This window comes from Malaclemys terrapin, chromosome 4, assembly GCF_027887155.1.
Source record: "Malaclemys terrapin pileata isolate rMalTer1 chromosome 4, rMalTer1.hap1, whole genome shotgun sequence".
Taxonomy (NCBI): Eukaryota; Metazoa; Chordata; order Testudines; family Emydidae; genus Malaclemys; species Malaclemys terrapin.
This window is the reverse complement of record NC_071508.1, coordinates 131,538,910-131,558,792: the sequence shown is the minus strand read 5'-3', so window position 1 is coordinate 131,558,792 and position 19,883 is coordinate 131,538,910. Positions and strand designations below refer to the sequence as shown.

The window sequence follows — 19,883 nt, the reverse complement described above, 5'->3', positions numbered from 1 at the left end:
TTGGCTTTTGCATTCTTATTTCTGCTTACAGGCGATTTATACAGGAGATTTGCAAGTTACATGCCACAAATGGTAAAACTGGTTTCTTAGTACGTTAGCACCATTCATTATTGAAGACCTGGGTAATGTTTCATCATTCTCCATTCCTTGAAAATTTAAAAGCATTAATGGAAGTAATTCTCTAGAGCAAGACATGGCAAGAACAATGCTTTGAGAAATGAAATAAAGAACCACAAATCATGCTATAGAATTTATTTAATGTAGTAAGAACCACCAAACATTACCACATGTAACTAGAGCCATCTAAAAACCACATCCAATTCTTCCTCAAATCATCAGTATCACCTTTCAAGTACACCAGCCTCTATCAAGTCAACTTTACACCAATCCTTCTGACAACTTAACCATCCCTTGGTAGTTAAAACTAACACGGTAGAATAGATTAAAGACACTGAATTTTACTACTATTTTCCGGTTAGAAAGCGTTATTTTGTTACTCTGTGCAGAGGACTGCAACACCACGTTCATAGAAACTGCGAGGATCTTCCTTGGTGGCTATTTCAAAGTCAACTGTGAAGATCAGATCAGCACGGGTGAAGTTCAGATAAACTGGTAATGTAACCTGGAAAATAAGTTAGGCATTTATTAAAATGTGGATAAGACAGCTGAATGCAAGATAAAAGTCAAAGGGAAGACAGCAAAGGTCCCCACCACTGGAAATTATGAATAGAGACATTCCAAATTGGACTCTGCCCATCCTCCCCCAACCAAGATCAACTGTACTCATAAGAAGGAACTCCCAACCTGCCAGGCTAAAGTGTACTTTTTCTAATCCTTTTCTAAGGTGTTCAGACTTCTAAGGACCCAATGCTACCCGAGTTTAAATTTCTTGATACCCCCAGCTAGCCACAAAGAAAGAGGGTGGGAGCAATGCTGGATCTGTTTGTAAGACTCCTAGGAATTGTAACCTCCAGGCTGAAAACTCACATTGGAAAGGAATATCTGTAGTACTGCAAAATGTAAGACTAAATGAAATGGAAGCAGGTATTTTCTCATTTTTATTCTAGGGCACCAGAAAGTAGAATTTAAAGCTGATGAGCCACTACTGAAAGGAGACACAGAATGACAAAACATTTATCTCCACATTACTTACCACATTAGCCTTTTTTTCTGCATTTGTCTGCTTGATCCAGCGAAGCTGTGTTATGGGCAATATCGTTGATATAGCATTTGAAAGGGACAGTTTATTGTTACTGCATGTAGCTCCCTGAAGTTTCAAACCTAAGAGTTAAGAAGTATGAACATTTGAGGTCTTTTCTGAAAGGGAAGCGTATGCACATTTAAAGGAAGTTTCCTTTTCCACTCCATTTTCAAGTCCAGAGGCAGATTCACCCATCTAAAGTGTGGTCACTGATATTTAGACCTATTGTTAAAATGGGAGACCTAATTTATACAGATGAAAAAGTACTCCAGAAAAGGCAACAGCGAAGGCTATTAGAGGAATAAAAAAAGCCACCAGAGCTCTACTTTGAACATATAGACTAATGTTAGTTATTTGCATTTATCCATATTGCACTACTACTGACAATGTTCATTCATAAAGATTCTCAACCACTATGCACTAGCATAGCAAAGTTTTCCATTAACATGTTTTTAAATAATGCAGAATCCCCCATAGAAATTAACTTCCAATGCTACATCTAGTGCAACTGCAATCAAACTTTCACTGTGCTTGTTAACTCCCCTTGGTGTTATGTATTTGATATGGTCCGTACCAGCATTTTTATAAAAGAAAAATTCCCAGTGTTAAGGGCTAATACTACTTATTTCCTTCCCTTCCACCTTGTAAAAAGCACATCAGCTAACCTGTGACTCCAAAACTGCAAGCATCCAGGGCTGCATTCTGAGTAGTTGTAACATTGACTTCTAGACAAAGTTCTTCCAGGGACCAGCTGTTTGCTTGAGCCACATATTGTCTTGTAGCAGTAATATAAGCCTCAGGCACGAATAAGCCACCCAGGCACACACGGATATTCTATGAAAAGAATTGTATGTTTTAGAAGTTTCTATTATACCTACTGCAATGGCACTTAGCTGCATTCAATCTCTCTTTAAACAAAGAGTTGCACTAAAATATGGACCATCTTGCAAACTATGTATGGCATGTTTCCTCAGATGAAGATTTATCCTCAAAGGGATGGTTTCCTACTAACATACACATGTAGAAACAATTTTATGAATCCTAAAGTCTGTTTTATAGGAAAGAATTAGCAGTTTCAGAAGAGTTCAGTATTTGTACGCAATTGTATTGCACATATACAAGTAGAATTAGAAATAAGAATTTCCAAGTGTGTCAACATTTCCCACAAGGATGTGCTATAAGGTATTGTCTTCTTTGAATACATGCAGCCTATTCCGTGCACGTGCCCAGCACGCCAAAACTGGAGAACTGTGCCTAGCAGTACCCATAGAGGCTGTGCTCATGCCTTGGGACTCATCCCCTGTGTATTTAAAGGCAGCACATCCCTGACTCTCCTCAGTTCCTTCTCACTGCCCATGGCTTGAATCGGAGCTCTGAGTGTTGTTCTTGCCTCATGTTTTAGTCTCAGTTTTCTGAGCGTTATTTCTTCTCGATCAGCGGTTCTCAAATTATGGGTTGTGACAGTCAGTAGTACAGTCATTGCCCTGACAATAGATCCGGTTGTTGATTTCAGTACCGTCCTTGACCTCAGTGTTGGCACCTCTTCTGGTACAGGATAGGACTGTGTCTCACTCAATCCCACAAGTGCTAATTCCCCATTCCTCTTTGGTACCGACGCCGCCCCCGGGTTGGGATGCTATCAGTACACCATGTTCCCTTTTGCTCTATCTTCCACTTCTTGGGTTTTTACCAATTGCATAATTGTGGTGACAGCATACCTCAGGAAGAGGGGATTTCATATCTTCCTGTATCTGGATGATTGGTACAGAGAAGCAACTCCAGAGAAGAAGTCCTCATGTTCAGTTCACACTATGCTTACTCGAGAGTCTAGGTCTCATCCTAACCAGTGGGAAGTCAACATTGATGCCAGCTCAAAGTACTGAGTTCATTGCGACCCTGCTAGACTGAGTTTGAGAGAATTTCGGCCGACTGACTGATTTCGCATTATTCACCACCTATGTCTGGAACTGCAGTCTCAACCCTCAACCACAGCCCAAGTATGCCTGAGGTTGCGAGGCCATGTGGCTGCATACACATAGATAGTCCAATATGTCAGGTTACGCCTTTGTCCTCTTCAAATGTGGCTGACGTTGGTCTATCATCTGAACCATCATCTGTTGGACAAACTGGTCTGACTTCCTCTGCCTATCTGGACTCCTTATGGTGGACAACTGCTTAGGGAATGTATGCCAAGGTGCTCCCTTCGCCTGGTCCCCATCGACCAGGACTACTGTAATTGATGCCTCCTTAATAGGCTGGGGAGCACACCTGAGTGCACAGAAAGTTCTAGGCCTGTGGTCGGAACAGGAAGCTTCTCTGTAAATCAGTGTCCTGGAACTTTGTGCCATCTACAGTGCTTGTCAGACACATCAGGGACTCAGCATGCGCATCCTTAACAATAGCACCGTGATGTATTATAAAAACAACAAGGAGTCCGGTGGAACCTTAAAGACTAACAGATTTATTTGGGCAAAAGCTTTTGCCCAAATAAATCTGTTAGTCTTTAAGGTTCCACCGGACTCCTTGTTGTTTTTGTGGATACAGACTAACATGGCTACCCCCTGCTACGTGACATGATGTATTAAATGAACAGACGGGGATGCATACTCCAATGTGCTGTGTCAAAAGGTAATCAGACTCTGGCAGTGTTGCATTAAAAAAACAAACAAACAAACAAACAAACAAACAAACACACACCAATCACTGTGGCCTGTCAGTTACCTGGGATCCAGAATTGCTTGGCAGGTCCCCTCAGCAGAAAATTTCTCCTTGAATTACAAGTGGTCTAAAAAGCCCAGTGTCCTCTTTGCAGTTTGGGAATTCTGACCTGTTCTTCAAGGCAGACAAGAAATGCCATCTATTTTGCTCTTGAGGCCGTGGGTCTCAGTCCAGGCCCCCGATTGATGCTTTTCACCTGATGCTGGGAATCAGCACTCCTGTATGCTTTTACTTCCAATTATCCTGGAGGTTATTCTCAAGCTGAAACTGGATTGTGCCAAGCTCATTCTCATGGCTCCAATGTGGCAGAGACAATATCAATTCTCTGATGTCCTCAGGTTATTCGTTTGGCCTCCCATATCTCTTCCTCTTCACCCTGACCTCTTTCTTTCTCTCTCCCTTTTGGTCAGAAAGCTCCTTTCCTTGTGGCAACATCATCTGCTAGGAGCGTGTGAACTGCAAGCTCTGATGGAGGAGCATCCTGACATACAATTTTCTAAAAACAAAGTAACCCTGCAGTCTCACCATAAATTTTTATCTGAAGTGGTTTCTCAGTTTCACTTGAAACAAATTATCTCTCTACCAGTGTTCTTCCCTGAACCGAATTCAACCCCAGATGAGCGGCATCTTCACACGTTGGATGTCAGATGATGTTTAGCCTTTTACAGATAAAACTAAAGATTTCTTTTCTTAGTCTCACCTGTTTCATATGTGAACCCAATGAAGGGGCAACCAGTCTCTTCACAGATGATCTCAAGGTGGAGAACTTCCTATATTATGACAGCATATGAAGCAGCTCAGACTGCGCCTCCTCAAAGGGCCCGGGCAACAGTGATGGCATTTCCAAGTGATGCTCCTATATTAGGAATTTGCAGGGCTGCCACTAGATCCTGTGTACATATGTTTAAAACCACTATGCCACTAATGCTAAATCCAAATCAGATGAAAACTTTGAGAAGGTAATCCTGCACCTCTTGTTTAAACATACTCCAAGCCCCACTTCCTGCAATTACTGCTTGAGAGTCACCTACATGAAATTCATGGCTGCAACTACTTGAAGAAGGAATTACAGCACAGGTAAGTAACGGTTTCTATTCTTCTGGATGTGATACAGATGTGTATTCACCAGCCCCCCCTCTGCATCGGAGTCTAAAATGAGGGAGGTTGGGGGGTGCACCAACCTTATATAGCCACAGTAGAGGCTAGGGTCACAGGGTAGGAGTGCTCCCCCTACATGTACTGCTAGCCAAAATTATTTGCTTTGGTGCTCTGGACATGCACACACCTACAGGGAATACATGGCTGCATCATATTTTGAAGAACAACAGTTACAGAACAGTAAGTAAGGCTATGTCTACACTACCACGGTAAGTCAACCTACGCTACTCAACTCCAGCTACGTGAATAATGTGGCTGGAGTCAACATACCTTAGGTCCAGTTACCACAGGGTCTACACCGCGGGGGGTCGACAGCAGAAACTCTCTTGTTGGGGGTAGAATACAGGGGGGGTTGCCTGGAGAGTGATATGCTCTTGATTTGGTGGGTCTTCACTAGACCCGCTAAATCGACTGCCGGTGGATCAATCTCAGAGCGTCGATCCCGGCTGTAGTGTAGACATAGCCTAGCTGTTTTTTCCCCATTGCAGCAGCTGTGCTGTGTGCATGAGCTGTAGCTAGGTTTGGCAATTTTTAAACACAGGAAGTCATTCAGGAACACCATAATATACAAGCATGTTTGAAGGGGTGTCCAGGTAAGATTTCTGGTAAGCTCCTTAGCTAAAGCGTTTCAATACTTTTTACACTAGCAGTTAGATATAAGCAGTTACAGACTCATGTAACCCTGATTTCTCAGAATTTCAGAAAAGCCTTTAATGAGAACGGCAATAAAACACAAGATGGATACCTTTAGTTCTTTTGCTCCACCAGAAGCAGATGCCTGGGAAATATTCTGTAGTTGTTTAATGCGTTCACTGAAGTCAGACACCCACTGAATAACAGTCATGCCAGCAGGTACAGTGTAATGAGACCAGCTACGAGGCAGAATACCTAGAGAAGACGTATCCAAGATAAGAGCTCTGTATGGGTATGAGTTGGATTACACATGATTTCCAAATGCAATTTTACCCTTTCAGTGGCAGCCACTTCGCTATTACTGTGTTTTACAACAGATTTTTTTATACCACCAAGCACAATGGGGTTCTAACCTAACTGGGACCAGAGTGTACAAGTGTAAACAATCCAAGTGAACCCCAAAGGCAAAAAACCTAGACTGACTTGAAAAAAAATATCAATTTTTTACACCAATCTCATGCTATTTGAATGCTTAGGTTGGCAATACTGCAGTTCATATATGTCACAAGACCAACCTCACCATTTTGACTTTCAGAATTTTGTATTAGGCAAGAAGAGTGGTGTTTCTTTTACCTGGTCAATGCTGGAAATGAGAAGACATCAACTGATGTAATAGGGGAAAGCATTTTAAAAAGAACAGCCTGTTTAAAGTCACATACCTTTCACCAATTCGTTTATAAGTGTACGCAAGTAGTTGGTCTGTTTCTTCTTGCCTTCACAAACCTGAACCACATCTGCAAGATCCTGACGGACATCCTGAAGTAATTTGGCTCCCATTTTCACCTCTCTCTCAAAGAATCGGAACAACGGATCCTTGTTTAAGCAAGAAATAGGAGGAAACAACAAGGTGAGCATCTTCTGGTGGGAAAACTAACCGTAGCCCTGCAACACTGAAGGGCACTAGTTGGCTGCCCAAATCCCACATGTATTATCATCAACTGTTAAGGCCTCACCGTAATGTGTTTTTTTTACAATGCAGTCATTTCCTCCACCCACCCCAAAGATGCAGCTGCCTCACAGGTGATAGTTTAAGGGAATTGAAGCAAGAACTTCATTCCCTACTGACACCAACTGCAGGTGGGAACAACAGCGTGCAAGCTGCCTGCTGCAGTTTGGCCTGATTACTACAAGTTCCTATTCCTTTCTGTATCTATGTCCAGAGCCCAAGACCATAACCTGATCTAAACAGAAAAGTTTAATATATAATCCACGTCTGAATTATTCAACAACCTAGAAACTAAGACTTTCCATAAACTCTCTTGATTGTAAAACAACCTGTCTCATACTAGTCTCAGAGCTTTATGGCTCCCTTTCATGATTAGTCCCCATTCCCAATTAGCAGAAGCCTCAGTATTAGCTACCACCCAGCTTTCAAATGAGGACCAACCAGTGATACTACCTTTGAGCCAACATACACCCATCTGATCACTCAAGTGAACTGAAATGTGGTGTGTATGATGCTGCACCTACAGCACCCCTGGTTTAGGAAGCAAGAGACTAGAAATAAACTCTTCTACATGATACCTTCCCAATCAAATGAAAGTGTTACTCTGTCATAATTTCTTAAACTGAATTATAGCAAAGAAAAGGAAACAGTGCCTTGTTTCTAGATTCAAGTAGTATAGCAGACTTTGAGAGACTATTTTCAGGCTGCAATCTGAGTAGGATACCTCACCCACATTTGCATAACCCCTACTCATTTACAGACCAAAATATGTATTTGGAAATCTTAATCACCACCTTAATATTTTCCACTGTTGGTTTAAGATGATTTAGAGTTTGTGGGATAAGATGGAACCAGTTGGAGGCTGTGGTGTGCAGTGTTCTCATCCAGGATGGACGTCCCTCTGAAGTTGAATCTGTTCTTGCCTTCTTCCCAGTTTCTGCATAAGCTAGATCATCCTCATCCTCTAGCATCTGCATTTTTAGCATATTACTGATCATATCAATACCTGAACCAAAGAATAAAGTAAGCAGAGCCACAAAAAAAAAAAAAAAGTGTTGGGATATTAGTACAAGGAAAGATTTAAAGATGCATTAGTGGATTACATTCAACACTTCTGTGATTACCACTTATTTAAAAATAATTCTTAAGTATACTATTAAACATGAGTAACCTCTCTTAGGACTAGAACTAAAAGTCAGAGTCTCACTTGTGTAGTATCTTCCTGTCTACTGATTAAATTCTAAACAAGTTACTTTCAACCTTAAGAATTCATAGACATTTATTTGTTATTTTGTGGAGGCTGATATAGTTAATACACATTGAGATACTTGTAACTTTACCATTTAGTGTCACTCAAAAAGATACTTGTGTCTCATCTATTTTCAGCATTTAAAAAAGAGAGTTTGAAGTTTACATAACTTGTAAGCACACAAGAAAGTCAAATACAAGTTTTACCCTGTGTGGTGAGAAGAACTCTTTCTGCATTGTTTGGTAAACCAAGCCAGGATGGGGTTTGTGTATCTGGCAGCAACTCAACCCATTGGACAAATTCTTCACGTCTGCAAGTGAAAGTTGTGGCAGTAAACTGAACTAAGTTAATTAACCATAATCTTACACATTTTACTAGGTTACCAGGAATACATTGCCTGGCTAAATACCAATGCAAAAAATACAACTTAGAGTCCAGCTTCTCAGAAAGAAAGCAGCTACTAAGGTGAGACCAACCGAAATTTGAGGCTGAAAAAATACCTGATTCCATCTGGCATTTGAATATCCTTATGTCCATCAACCTTGCAAGCCAGTTTGAATTCACTATCAAAGCTCAAAGTGGTAAACAAACGCTCCAGGAAAGTGTTTAGCAGACGCTGATCAAATTCATTATCAATGCGACCTCCATAAATGGACTGTGCCATCAATGTCTTCAGAGCAGACCATGGGATCTTATCAGGTGAAATGTTTTGGCGGCCCTGACAGTAAAGACAATTTAATTAGAATGTGAAGATTCCCCATAAAAATAGGGAAATCGAGTTTTGACAGTTTAATGAAAGCCGAAATCAAACAAACAGTTTGATATTTAGTCAGGATGAGCTCTACCCTGACATTTGGTGGTGAGCCATGGAAAAGGACTTTAGGGGCTGATCTCGTTTGCATGGGCACACCCACCCTGCCTAACATGAAGGATTGCCTGTCCAAATGGTTACTTTGGCTTCTGTGGGATCCCCAGTTTCTCCATTATTGGGGCAGGAAGAATAAAGTGTTGTTACCCTGATTATGTGAATCAAGGACAGTGGAACTGTTTTATGACAGAGGGACTCGCCATCAACTAAGTAGAACTCGCTAGACAAGGGACCTGGGTTCCAAAACCCAGCGAATTGAGAGAGGCTAGGGACAGGCATTTGTGTCTGGTGGTGTGGGCCCCCTTTGAGGGCCTGAACACCAACTGCACCCTCTCTCCACTGTGAAATATCAGAGCTAATTTTGATTCCATTAGGATGTCTAGTTATAGGCTGCTGAGCTGAATTCACTTTGGGCCAATGATGCACCAGCACTGAGGCTCCCCTATTATAAGCTGAAATCACTAAAGAGCTAAAATGACTAAGAGCTGAAATCACTGAATGCTGTGTTAAGTAGTGGAGTGGAGTGGAGTGGGGTGGCTGAAGATATATTGCTGAGTGGCTGGCGGAGCAGAGCAGTTTGTGAGACAGTTGGAGTGGCTCATGGGACGGCTGGCGGAGCGGAGCAGTTCGTGGGATGGCTGGAGCTGCGTGGCTGGCGGAATGGCTCGTGGTGAAGGCTGCAGCAGAACCCCACGGAGAGGTGGGGCAGTTGGCCTCGGACCACGTAAGGTGCCCCACTCACCCATTTCCACCCAGTCTGGGAGGTAAAACTCTACAGATAAACTTTTGAACTCTGGGGCTGCACTGACCAGGAACAGGAATTTTTGGGTTGCTGGACTTAAGACCCTGAGGGGAAAGGTCACTGCCAAACTTACTTGGGGATGGGTCTTTTGCTCATGGTTTGTGTTATGAAACCTGTTTGTGGTGTTTCCCCAACATAATGCCGCATTGTTTCCTTCCTTTATTAAATGGACTTTGCTACACTCAGACTCTGTGCTTGTGAGAGGGGAAGTATTGCCTCTTACAGGTGCCTGGGGGTGGGGGAGGTGGTATGTAATTGTCCCAGGTCACTGGGCTGGGGCTCGAGCTGGTTTAGCATTGTGTTATTGAAACGGAATCCCTAGATACTGAACCCGGCCCTTGTTGCTGCCAATTCAGATGGGCAAAAGGGTTACACTTGCTTCCAGCGAATCTCGTTAGTGTTTCAGATTAATCTGCCCTTCGTTGAACAGTAACCACAAGTAATCCAAATGTTACTTGGTATTTAAAAAAAAAAAAAAAAAAAGATTGACAGAGCAAAAAATTCAATTACCTTTGCTGCATCATCCAGCCATGTATCTATTGTGTCACAGGCAGATCTCAGATCAGATTCACCAAATTCATATTTCTTGGACCAGCCCAAGGGAGCATATCGCAAACGTTCTTGAATGATGGCATGGAACCAGGCAAGGAGGAAATATAAACGAGCACGTTCGTTTGGAGACTAGGATGGGAAAAAGAAAATGCATTATTTCTCCACACTAAAACCAAAGTGATCAGAATTTATTAAAAAAGAAAACAGGCTGGCTACAGTGCTGGTGAATGTCAAATGTTTAGTAGCACAGTATCTCCAGGTTTTAATGCATCAGATCACAAAAAGCTTAACAGATTGCTTCCTTACATGCCATTCATGTTTTAATCAGGGTAAAGTGAAAGCCTCTGAAAAGCTGGTTGCTTTACAGTAAACTAATGTTATGCCTTCTGATGTTAATGTATGATAGACCAACTGAAAGCTATGAAGTTAAAAAGAAACTTTCATAAACAGTTTTCAGTTTCTGAGTTCCCCATAACTACACAGAAACCATCACCTCACCTTGCATATTCTAGAAACAGGAATACTACTGAATGTCCTCAGCATGTTCGCTTTTACACTAGGTGGTGGTTCAAACACAAAGATCCGACCAGCACGTAGCAAATTCACCGGCACCTAGGACAGAAGAGCATCAACACAAGTTATATCCCGAAGAATGCTCTCGTCTACGAGGAATGTGATATTTTGAACAAGTTTGTTATCCTACACTAAGTTTTTTATTGCAACAGAGTATCCTCCCTCTTGCAATAAGATGCCAAAACTATGAGCAGTATGGACTTAATTCATGTTAAAGTATGATTCTCATGTTGTAAGTACTAATGGCCAATTCCCATCCTTTCCTTTTCTTAGTAGAAAGTAGGAAGATGTAGGCAGCCTTTTCTTCCCTACGTAAGCAGGGAGACAGGATATTTACAAAGCACTTGACATTACTAGGAACGGGGTGAGCAATACCCCAGAAAGCACCAGCAGGATTTTGGTGACATTTGTTCCTCCTCCTGCAGATTCATTCCAAAATGCACCCTTTCCCCTGGCAAACTAAGGCCATCATGGGGAATGCTGCCCTGGTTGGTGGGATTCTTGTAACAGTGGGCATTGGAACAGCACTACACACCACTTGCTGTGCCAGTCGAAGCCGAACTTGGTTTCAGTTACCTTGGGATTTATCTCCATTGTAAGGAAAAGTCTGAAGCAAGCATGAGGTTGTAAAGAATGCAGCTTCTTCTCTAGCTGCATCAACCAACCAGGAGCCAAATGGACATTCTTTAGCATCACCCACCTACAAGAATATGGTAACAGAACAGTAACTAACTTATGTTATTCACAGTTCTACTTCTATAAAAAGAGGGACAAAACATACCTGCATAGGCGTGCACAGCACATTTCATTAGGGTGTGCACACAGGGAGCCCCGCCCTAACCCCACCCCCATCCACTCCCTCCTACTTCCCACCCCCTGACTGCCCCCCTGAGAACCCCCAACCCCCCAGCTCCTTGTCCCCTGACCACCCCCTCCAGAGACCCCCCCACCCTAACAGCCCCTCCAGGACCCTCCTTGCTCCCTGTCCCCTGACTGCCCTGCCCCCTATCCACCCCCTGCCCCCTGACAGACCCCGGGACTCCCATGCCCCATCCAACCCCCCCTACTCCCTGACTGCCCCCTCCAGAGACCCCCCACCCTTAACCACCCTCCCCGGGATCCCACCCCCTATCCAACTCACCCTGCTCCCTGTCCCCTGACTGCCCCCACCCCTTATCCAACCTCCCCGGACCCGGACCCCTTACCATGAGGCTCCTAGCAGCATGTTTGGCTCCGCGCAGAGCCAGACACGCTGCCCTGCGGGAGCTGGCAGCCCCGCCCCTCAGAATGCTGTGCGCGCGGTGGCATGGCTCCCGATGAGCAGGGAGCATGTCTGCCTCCCCGCAGAGCCAAACACTGCCCCACAGGAGCGCGCAGCCCTAGCCCCCAGCCCTAGCCCCCAGAGCACTGCGCGCGCAGCAGCATGGCTCCAGGGGAGAGGGGAAGGCGGGAGAGGGGCCGGCGACTTGCTGTGCTCAGCCAGGCGCTCCGGCCTGGGAGTGCGGACCCCATGGCTTGCCACGCCGGGAGAGTGGGGCCATTTTCGCACCCCTGCATTAGGGTGTGCCTGGGCACACCCCGTGCGCATGCCTATGCATACCTGCCATATTTCACTGCTGTGTTTATTGCCTTATCTGCTTGATTAAATCCTTCAGCAGAGCCTACAAGCAGAAGGTTAAGGTTAGCTCTAGAAACTCAATTGGCTTAAATTATATGTTTATATGAGGTGGTAAGAAATAAGACAAACATGATAATTATGCCTGGAACAATTTGCTTTTTTTAAATTAGTAAGTGTTAATTTCACCATGCACACACACAAAAATGAAAAAGAAAATTTGAATCAACAATAAAAATTTACAGACAGCCAAACAAGAAAAATGCTGCTTGAAGACAGATTTACGGATATTTACTTTGTATATTTTGACAAGTGATGTTGACAATTTGTGTTTATGGTGATAAAGCTTTAACTTTTTGAATCTCAATGTCTGTCATTAAATAAATTGTCTCCCCACCATGATTTCCCTCCATTGAAAATTTTAAACCTTTACGTGTTCTTAAACCAAACATCAGAATCTGTCAAAAATTATAAAAAAAATGAAAGTCAAGTTCTGCCGAACCTAACAATAATGTATTCTTACCTATAGCAATAGAGGTAATCTGTGTGTTTTGTTCAGTGGCAAGATCTTCAACATGGTCACTGGCATCATAGCCAGGTACAGAACACATCAGTACAGGAGTATTAGGTTTCACCTACAATCCAAGACATTTAAACAAAACATTCACAATTACCACAAGAATAAGCCATATTGATAATTATGCACCTCCCCCAAATCTGCGGGGGAAGATAAATTCCCTTCATCCCTTATGCTATTGTAATAAACTGTTCAGCATAGTTAGTAAATTGGGTTATACTGCAATAGTTTTAGCTAAAAAATTTCCCTGGAACCTAACCCTCTCATTTACATTAATTCTTATGGGGAAATTGGATTCGCTTAACATCGTTTCGCTTAAAGTCGCATTTTTCAGGAACAGAACTACAATGTTAAGTGAGGAGTTACTGTACTCTTCTTTCAGTGCTGAAGCCTATAACGGACACCCATTTCCTCAAACTGAGGCAAAGCAGTCTGATGTGCCACCACCACCAGAGATTTGTGCCCTCAATACGATGTCATGTTTTAAAGTATTTTCATTCCTATAATTTACCTCATTATTTACAATGTGTTTCAGATCTAATGGCTGCTCCATAATAGACATAAAGGATTCGCCAAGGTTTGCTGAAACAAAGGCATGTGCCATGGCCAGCAGACGATCTGGACGGAATGCCTGGATCAAGAGTAAACGATGAATGGCCTGCCCAATAGGTGCTAAAATGAGAAAAAAAAAAAGAGTGTGTTTGTTCCTGAAGCTTAACAGATCATAACTCAACATTTTGATCTTTCCTTCCCAATCCTTGAACTGTGTTAGTCAAATAATTGGAGAATAAAGAAAAGACTTGGCAAAACAACTACAGCTTTTAAAGACTGAGATGCCAGTTGCTAAATGCAGGACTCTAGATTCAAATTCACATAATGGTAATTGACGTAAATCAATCTGACGATCAAAATTAACTCTGTCCCAAGAAGGTTATCTTAAACTGACCTAGGCATATCTATCAATGTGACTATTAGTCTTACACACAGTAGTACTCTTTTCAGGTTGCGAGCTCTTCAATGTCTAGTACAAAAGTACCTTAATTTGATTAGGGCCTTTGGATGCTTCCGCAATGAGTTCATATACATAATCTAAAGCCTATAAAAGTGTTGCCATGAATTCTCTAGATATTTCAGCAAAGAAAAACGCTTTCCTGTAGCATCTGTAACTAAAGTGTGGCAATATTGTGTAATACATAACACATGAAGAATGCTAGACTATTAAGGCAAATAATTAAGCTGTTATTTGTAATAGAAAATTTTTAGCTTGACAGTATCCCTTGTTAAGATTTTGTCCAGATCTACTGACTGTTTAGCTATCATTTGAAACCTATATGCTCCAGTGATAAAAGCACTACGGGAAATTAGTGTAGTTTATCTTATGCAAATTCTGATCCCATAGCCAAAGAGTTTTACAGCAGCTACTAAAAGTGAGCAACCTTTAGAAAAAAAGTTGGTTAGTAACAATTTATAGCAATTAGACAGCTGTGTCAAAGAAATACTCATTATAAATAGCCTATTTCAAACAAATTTTGCCTACAAGTGCTGTCCCATGTGATCTTACAGATGGGCAAGATTAAGCAAAAGAGTGGCAGTTTTCTTTTAATTTTTCTCCAATCCAGAGCTTTAGTTTCTTTCTAGCCACCTACAAATATCTACACTTAACAGTTCATGCTAATACAGAAGTTGGGGGGGGGGGAAGGAGAGGGCGCGCAGAGGTAGCAATAGTTCTACCAGGAGACCAGGCAAGGTCAGCAAAACTTGTAATAAGAGAGCCTTTTACAGAGGACTGTTACAGAGCACTGAGTTAGACCAGGCTGGCAATGACCAAAAGGCACAGATGCCCATTCAACGGTCTACGTACAATGAATTGTAGGGTAGTTTGTTCCTGTTGCAGGGCACCACACTGACTACACTGGAGCCAATTTTAACAGTGTTTTGAAGAGACTATTTGAATTTGCCTCTTTTACTTACATTTGCAAGGAAACTGCACTCATGTAAAAATTCTGATACCAAGTAACTGACACCTTTTTGTGGGCAGTCTGAGGGGGATATCAAGACAATGCCCCATCTTGGGGCAAAGACCCCATGGTAGGGTAGAGTCAGGGACAGGCTGCACAGTCATTACTCATGCTGCAATTGTTTTGTGGATTGAAGACTTCCATTTTCAATCCTATCAGACTTGCAGTTTTCATAAGTGCTAAATTCTAAGACTTCAATGAAGGTCTATTCTATTCAAGACTTAAATTGGTAGCAAGGCAATTGCCAGGGTAAAAGTGTAACTGAACTTACTTGCAGGTTTTTCTTCAGACCAAATGTATGGCACAGTCTGCTCTGGTGAACTGCTCTCCAACCAGATACAGAATTGCTGTATTGAAAGAAATATTAATTATGATGCATTTTACATGACACTTAGGATTCCATTCCAGCTGTAAGATCTTCAGAACAGGGACTTTCTATACACATATGGATACAGAGCCTACCATTATAAAGGTCTTGATACTGACTGGGGGTTTTATTGCAGCAAAAACCCCAACCAAAACTAAAAACATACTGCATTTTACTGAAGATACTGGAAGTCCACTTAAGTAAAATAAAACCCAATGCTTGAAACTATATACTAGTTTCTACACAGAAGGGGAGACTGTTCCTGGGGTTAGAGCACTAGCTAGGGAAAACCCAGGTTAGAATCCCTGCTCAAAAAGTCTTCCTGTGTAAACTTGGCAAGCCACTTAGTCTGTGGCTCACTTCCCAATTGTAAAATGGGAACAGTACTTCCCTACCTCATAGGAGTGTTGTGAGGTTGGCTACATGGTGAGGCACTCATATTATAGCAATGGGGGGCCATGCAAGTACCCAACATAGGTCTGACCTAAATGTAGTGCAGTGACAGTGCTTAAGCAGGATACTTGCCTCATCAGCTTGAACCTTAGAAACCAGGTCCTTAAACTCAGGAAGGCACCTCAATCTCATCATAGCTTCCATTTGTTCTGTTGTAAGTCCACTGATCTTTGGGAGAGATGCTGTGCTGAGTACAATTTCTTTTCCTCTTAAGAAATGTTGGAATTCTGCATCATACGTAGGCTCCCTTAAATTAAAAGTAGAGTACATTTTAGCCAAGTGTCTGTCTTCAACTGAAGTAGTGGTTAACCTTAAGGCACCAAATACAAAGCTTTCATGTATGTAAATGGGAAAACTGAGATTCATCTCAAAAAGCAAAGATTCAAACATTTACCCAATTGTGCCTTTAAGTTTAATTCTGGCCAACAGCATAGCAAAGGTTATGTGATCCTGATGTAACATGCCACGAGCTACTCTATTGAAAGCCACCTATCAAAACAAAATGTAATCGGTTAGTTGTATTATAAAGAGCCTTAATCAGATTTCCACAGGACAAGAATTTTTGCTAAGTACAATGTCTATGAAAATTCTATACTGAACCTGGAAGAGGTCTTTTGTGATGATTGAGAGACGCTGGGTATGGTCTGTAATTCCCTTCAAATTTGGGTTCTCATACAAGACATTATGATAGATGTCCAAGAAAAACTGGAGAGAATACCGGTATAAGAAGTGTATCTAAAGAGTAAAAAAAAAAAAAAAAAGAGAGAGAGAGAGAGTTTAGAACGTATGGCCCCACTGTTTGACAAATACTGAGGTTATTGCAATTCATGATGTACTTATGTAGTCATAACTGGAATTTAAACAGTACAGCATAATTTTGAAAAAAATGTTAACAGTACTGAATATTTCTAGTGAGAAGAAAGGGATTAAATTTGGTTTTTTATCTAACCTGTTTCAGTGATTCCATTGTGAAGTAGATACTACTGCATGCTGTAGAAAGTGGCAAATACTGCCGAGATACAGTCTCCACCTCTTGCATGACAATATCAGTCTCTTCTACTTTTCTGGTGACCTCTGCTGCTTCCTTCTTTAGGGTCTCTAAAGTAGTTATGATTTTGTCATCTAAAATATGTCCCTTCACTTCATTGAGAGCTTGTAGCAGAGATTTTTCTAACTGCAGCAAACGCAGTTGGAATTCACCTTAAGTAAAACAAATTGAGATCTATGATCACACGCATTGCATATAACCTATATAAACATTTTATTCTATACCATTTGTCATATCTCCTGTATGCTTTGAAACAGAACATTCCAAAATATCACATTCCTCAACTATAAAAAGAATAGCTGTATATTAGTAAGAGAGTGACTGTCAAGTTTATTCTCTAATTCTGACTAATTAGGACTCATTTTTATGGTTTGATTTTTCAGAAACTTACCTTGAAGTTTAAGGAGGTCAGAACGTTTTTCATCAACATCTGGTCTTTCAGCTTTCAGGACCTCATTCAGACACTGGCTCTGTAAACTACTGCGAGTTACTGTGAAATTGACAAACGTAACACGAGAGCAGAGATCCGGGGGAAATTCAACCTATCAAAATAAATATCAGGATCATTTTGTCGGCTTAATGTGTGTTCTGCCCTGCTGAAAGCTAAACAAATTTGTAAGCGTTCCTTACTGTTGGATCTCTGGTGGAGAGGAAGATGACAAAGGACGGTGACAAGTCAATATCTTGGTCTCCCAGGGTAATAAGCACTCGACCTCCAGTTCTCCGGACTTCATGATTCAGCACAGGATTCAGAATTGGGTCATAGCTCTCCACATCCTAAACAGCAATACAATTGTGAGAGTAATGAACACAACAGTAGCTAAAATGGACCTGTGCTGGAACAAGCTTGAATAAAGTTTGATCTGGATCACATTTTTTCCCCTGCTTGGGAAAAGGTCTAGTAGTAATCCACATGAAGATTTGGTCATGTGTGTAACGATTGTTAATCCAATGTTATTCCCCATACAATAAGCTAATTTTTAGGATCAAGTACTATTCAGACATTTTGGATGATGGATTACATACCTAAGTAACAAGAACAGGAGTACTTGTGGCACCTTAGAGACTAACAAATTTATTAGAGCATAAGCTTTCGTGGACTACAGCCCACTTCTTCGGATGCATCATGTTCTTTTTGCGGATACAGACTAACACGGCTGCTACTCTGAAACCTACATACCTAAGTAACGTTTCCTGTTTGGATTTCTTAATTTTTCTGTTTTCATTGTGTAGATATCAGATTATAAGTAGCACCAAGAGGCCCCAATCAGAAGTGATGCTACCATTGCTACCTGAATCCTGCATCAAACACCTCACAGTTTAAGAGCACAAGCAATAAGAGGGTGATGGAGACCGACACCTTTGGAAAGTAAATTAATCTGTGCCTCAGTTTTACCATCTGTGCTATAGGGATAATATAACCTTATTTCTTAAGGCATGGGTGGCCAACCTGAGCCTGAGAAGGAGCCAGAATTTATCAATGTACATTTCCAAAGAGCCACAGTAATATGTCAGCAGCCCCCCATCAGTTCTCCCATCCACCGGCAGCCCTGCCGATCAGTACCTCCTCCTCCCTCCGCATACCTCCCGATCAGCTGTGTGGGGTGGAGGAAGTGGGGGCAGGGGTTGAGCAGCAAGCACCCCCTGGCGCATTGGCGCCTGTAGCTCTAGCCCTGGAGTCGGTGCCTATACAAGGAGCCACATATTAACTTCTGAAGAGCCGCATGTGGCTCCAGAGCCACAGGTTGGCCACCCCTGTCTTAAGGTGTTGTGAGGTGCTTGGATACTACAGAAATGGGTGCCATCTCTAAAACAGATGTACTTTTTTATATACGTGCATACATTTGCCTTTTTGTATTTTCACCAAGCCAATCTGGCTTCTCCCATCTGCTCCAACCTAGCTATTTCAACACTGACAGACATCCATAGAAGTGAGTTTTAAGATTTTTTTTTTTTTTTAAAACAGGAGCATTATAGATCAGTGTACGGACTGTTGTGTGCAGAAGGGATGGTTTGTAAAGAGCCACTGAAGGGGAGTGGACAAGCAGACTGGATAGTCAAATCAGAAGGGGCACAATAGGTGACAAATTATTAAGTAGCAAGGGGCACACCTGAGAAAAGCCTTTAAATTTGACCTTGATATGGTAGGAGAGAGGAAGCAATGTGGTTAGAACAGGTAAGGAAGATGATCTTTGCTGCATTTTGATCCATTGTCTACACAAGGACCTTCATTTATTCAATACCTGAAAAGCACAGAATTGCCAGAGTAGTTTTATTGCTAAGCCCCAGCAAGAGAAGATTTCAAGAGTACTTCCTGGGAAATACAACCACAATTTTTTTTTTAATTTATGTAAACAAGAGACTAACCTGGACGAGTAGAGGGTTACCAAATCTCAGTGCACTTTCCAAGTTCTTTCTGAAAGCATCATCCAAAAAGCTAGTACGAATGATCTTACGGTCCTTGTATTCATTCATAATGAACTGTGTGGCTTGTCCAGAAGGATCAATGATCAGTGGATACCTAAGTTAGTGAAAAAATATTTCCGTCATATGACTGATTTAAGGCTTCTGATAGAAGCCATTTAGTCCACTCAGGTTGAGTTAATATTCTAAATCCTTTTTTGGAGAATGTAGGCTCATGTAATGAAATATGGAAGATCATGGTCATTGTTTGGAGAAGATAACATAGTTAAATGATCTAACTAGATACAATTATCAAAAGGATACTTTACTGTTTCAGTCAATACAGACTAACAGTTTCAGTTTGAGCTAAGTTGGTATAATAGTGAAGTACACTAAAAATGCAAGTTGTTTTGCTTATAAACACAAGCAAAGGAGATTATTAAGACTTGCATTTAATTTGCTAACATGGGTACTATGTAGATATCAGACAGCGCTCAAAATTCTCTCAAAGCATTTATATTCAGTTGGATGATAAAGTTTCAATCAAGTTTTCCTTTTGATAGGTGTGTGCAAATTCCATTGACTTCAGTGGGAGTTCTGTGCACCGATCCATTGTTAAGTTTATCCCCATACATTCTGTAC

General features: G+C 41.7%; 1 protein-coding gene across 2 annotated transcripts in view; it reads right to left on the bottom strand.

The window, feature by feature from the left end:
- Positions 1-237: 237 nt before the first annotated feature.
- Positions 238-19,883, bottom strand: part of LOC128836054 (cytoplasmic dynein 1 heavy chain 1-like) — an 80,937-nt gene continuing 61,291 nt past the window's right edge. For both annotated transcript variants that reach the window (XM_054026067.1, XM_054026066.1), the window contains exons 57-78: positions 19,206-19,359; positions 17,469-17,615; positions 17,230-17,380; positions 16,740-16,990; positions 16,391-16,525; positions 16,185-16,279; positions 15,863-16,037; positions 15,242-15,317; positions 13,464-13,624; positions 12,899-13,010; positions 12,361-12,421; positions 11,337-11,460; positions 10,686-10,799; positions 10,146-10,316; positions 8,466-8,683; positions 8,172-8,275; positions 7,511-7,722; positions 6,430-6,583; positions 5,823-5,965; positions 1,867-2,035; positions 1,154-1,281; positions 238-622 (exon numbers count right to left, since the gene is read on the bottom strand). In XM_054026067.1, the coding sequence (XP_053882042.1) occupies positions 494-622; positions 1,154-1,281; positions 1,867-2,035; positions 5,823-5,965; positions 6,430-6,583; positions 7,511-7,722; positions 8,172-8,275; positions 8,466-8,683; positions 10,146-10,316; positions 10,686-10,799; positions 11,337-11,460; positions 12,361-12,421; positions 12,899-13,010; positions 13,464-13,624; positions 15,242-15,317; positions 15,863-16,037; positions 16,185-16,279; positions 16,391-16,525; positions 16,740-16,990; positions 17,230-17,380; positions 17,469-17,615; positions 19,206-19,359 (3,184 nt within the window). In that variant the 3' untranslated portion in view covers positions 238-493. The remainder of the gene's footprint in view (positions 623-1,153; positions 1,282-1,866; positions 2,036-5,822; positions 5,966-6,429; positions 6,584-7,510; positions 7,723-8,171; positions 8,276-8,465; positions 8,684-10,145; positions 10,317-10,685; positions 10,800-11,336; positions 11,461-12,360; positions 12,422-12,898; positions 13,011-13,463; positions 13,625-15,241; positions 15,318-15,862; positions 16,038-16,184; positions 16,280-16,390; positions 16,526-16,739; positions 16,991-17,229; positions 17,381-17,468; positions 17,616-19,205; positions 19,360-19,883) is intronic.